This window comes from Chrysochloris asiatica, unplaced genomic scaffold (assembly GCF_000296735.1).
Source record: "Chrysochloris asiatica unplaced genomic scaffold, ChrAsi1.0 scaffold00087, whole genome shotgun sequence".
Classification (NCBI taxonomy): domain Eukaryota; kingdom Metazoa; phylum Chordata; class Mammalia; order Afrosoricida; family Chrysochloridae; genus Chrysochloris; species Chrysochloris asiatica.
Genome location: NW_006408605.1, coordinates 6,749,092 through 6,750,161, shown reverse-complemented (window position 1 = coordinate 6,750,161; position 1,070 = coordinate 6,749,092). Strand labels below are relative to the sequence as shown.

The 1,070-nt window shown below is 36.7% G+C and overlaps 1 protein-coding gene across 1 annotated transcript in view; it reads left to right on the top strand.

The window, feature by feature from the left end:
• Positions 1-1,070, top strand: part of NME5 (NME/NM23 family member 5) — a 54,402-nt gene that overhangs the window by 15,665 nt on the left and 37,667 nt on the right. Inside the window, exon 3 of the mRNA XM_006866218.1 lies at positions 779-879. Coding sequence (XP_006866280.1) covers positions 779-879 — 101 coding nt within the window. The remainder of the gene's footprint in view (positions 1-778; positions 880-1,070) is intronic.

Sequence of the window (1,070 nt, the reverse complement as noted above, 5' to 3'; positions counted from 1 at the left end):
CTTTATGTTATAAAACTTCTACCTTTACAGTGTGACAATTGCATTTGGTCATGATAACAATTACTTACTATTGAATCATAAGAATCTTATCCCACTCTCCTTTCACCAGACCCGTCTAAACAAGATGAAAACTATTCAGTGGGGATTCTCCCTTCCCCTGCACACTCTGAAACTAAACTCCCTCTTGAAAACTTGTAATCTAGCTACTTTGTGCCTTTATAGCGCCCCCATTTTAGGTAGCCAATGTCTAAGTTGCCCATCCCTATTTACCCTGTGTACAAAGGGAATAGGTTGATCCTTGAAGACTCCTTCCCTCTCAGTTGATATTTTGAGTACTACATCCATAAGCATAGTCAAGTTCCTCAAATTGTAACAATTTACACTTGCTACCTTTTATCAGTTTTTTTATCTTCCTGTTAGTTAAGCTCTGGTCATCAAGCCATTGAAGCTAAGTCAAATGAGTAGTATCTGCAAGTTTGGGTATTCTTGTGCATCTCCCTCCACTTCATATCAGCTGGATACTTCACTTTCAGCTCTAGTCCTCCACGGTAGGTCAGTGTCAGCTCAGGGAGAACTTCTATTTTTCTAGAGTATCTCCTGTAGTATAAATATATTTGATCCTCTTCCAGATAGATTTAAGTTTAAATTTAAAATGGATTAAGGCCTACAAATGTGACAAGTGACAATGTTTTAGTAAAATTCCTAAATAGAATACATATGTAAAAGATGAGGATAGGATATTACATTGGCTGCTCATCATCTCTAACTTGCTTTTTAGTCTAAGAGCAATTTATGGTACAGATGATCTAAGGAATGCACTTCATGGGAGTAATAACTTTGCTGCAGCAGAAAGAGAAATTCGATTCATGTTTCCTGAAGGTGAGTTGCATATGAATAATTTGTCAATTCCACCTGCTTATTATTTGCTTTCTGTTCATATTTTTCCTCCTTATTTCTCCCATTTGCTTTAGCATCTCTACATAGGAGAGCAAGTTTCAGAGTCTCTTCTGACATATATTTTAGTCTTTTCCTTCTTTCTTGTCTTCTTAGTGGCCTTTTGCTTTCTTCCT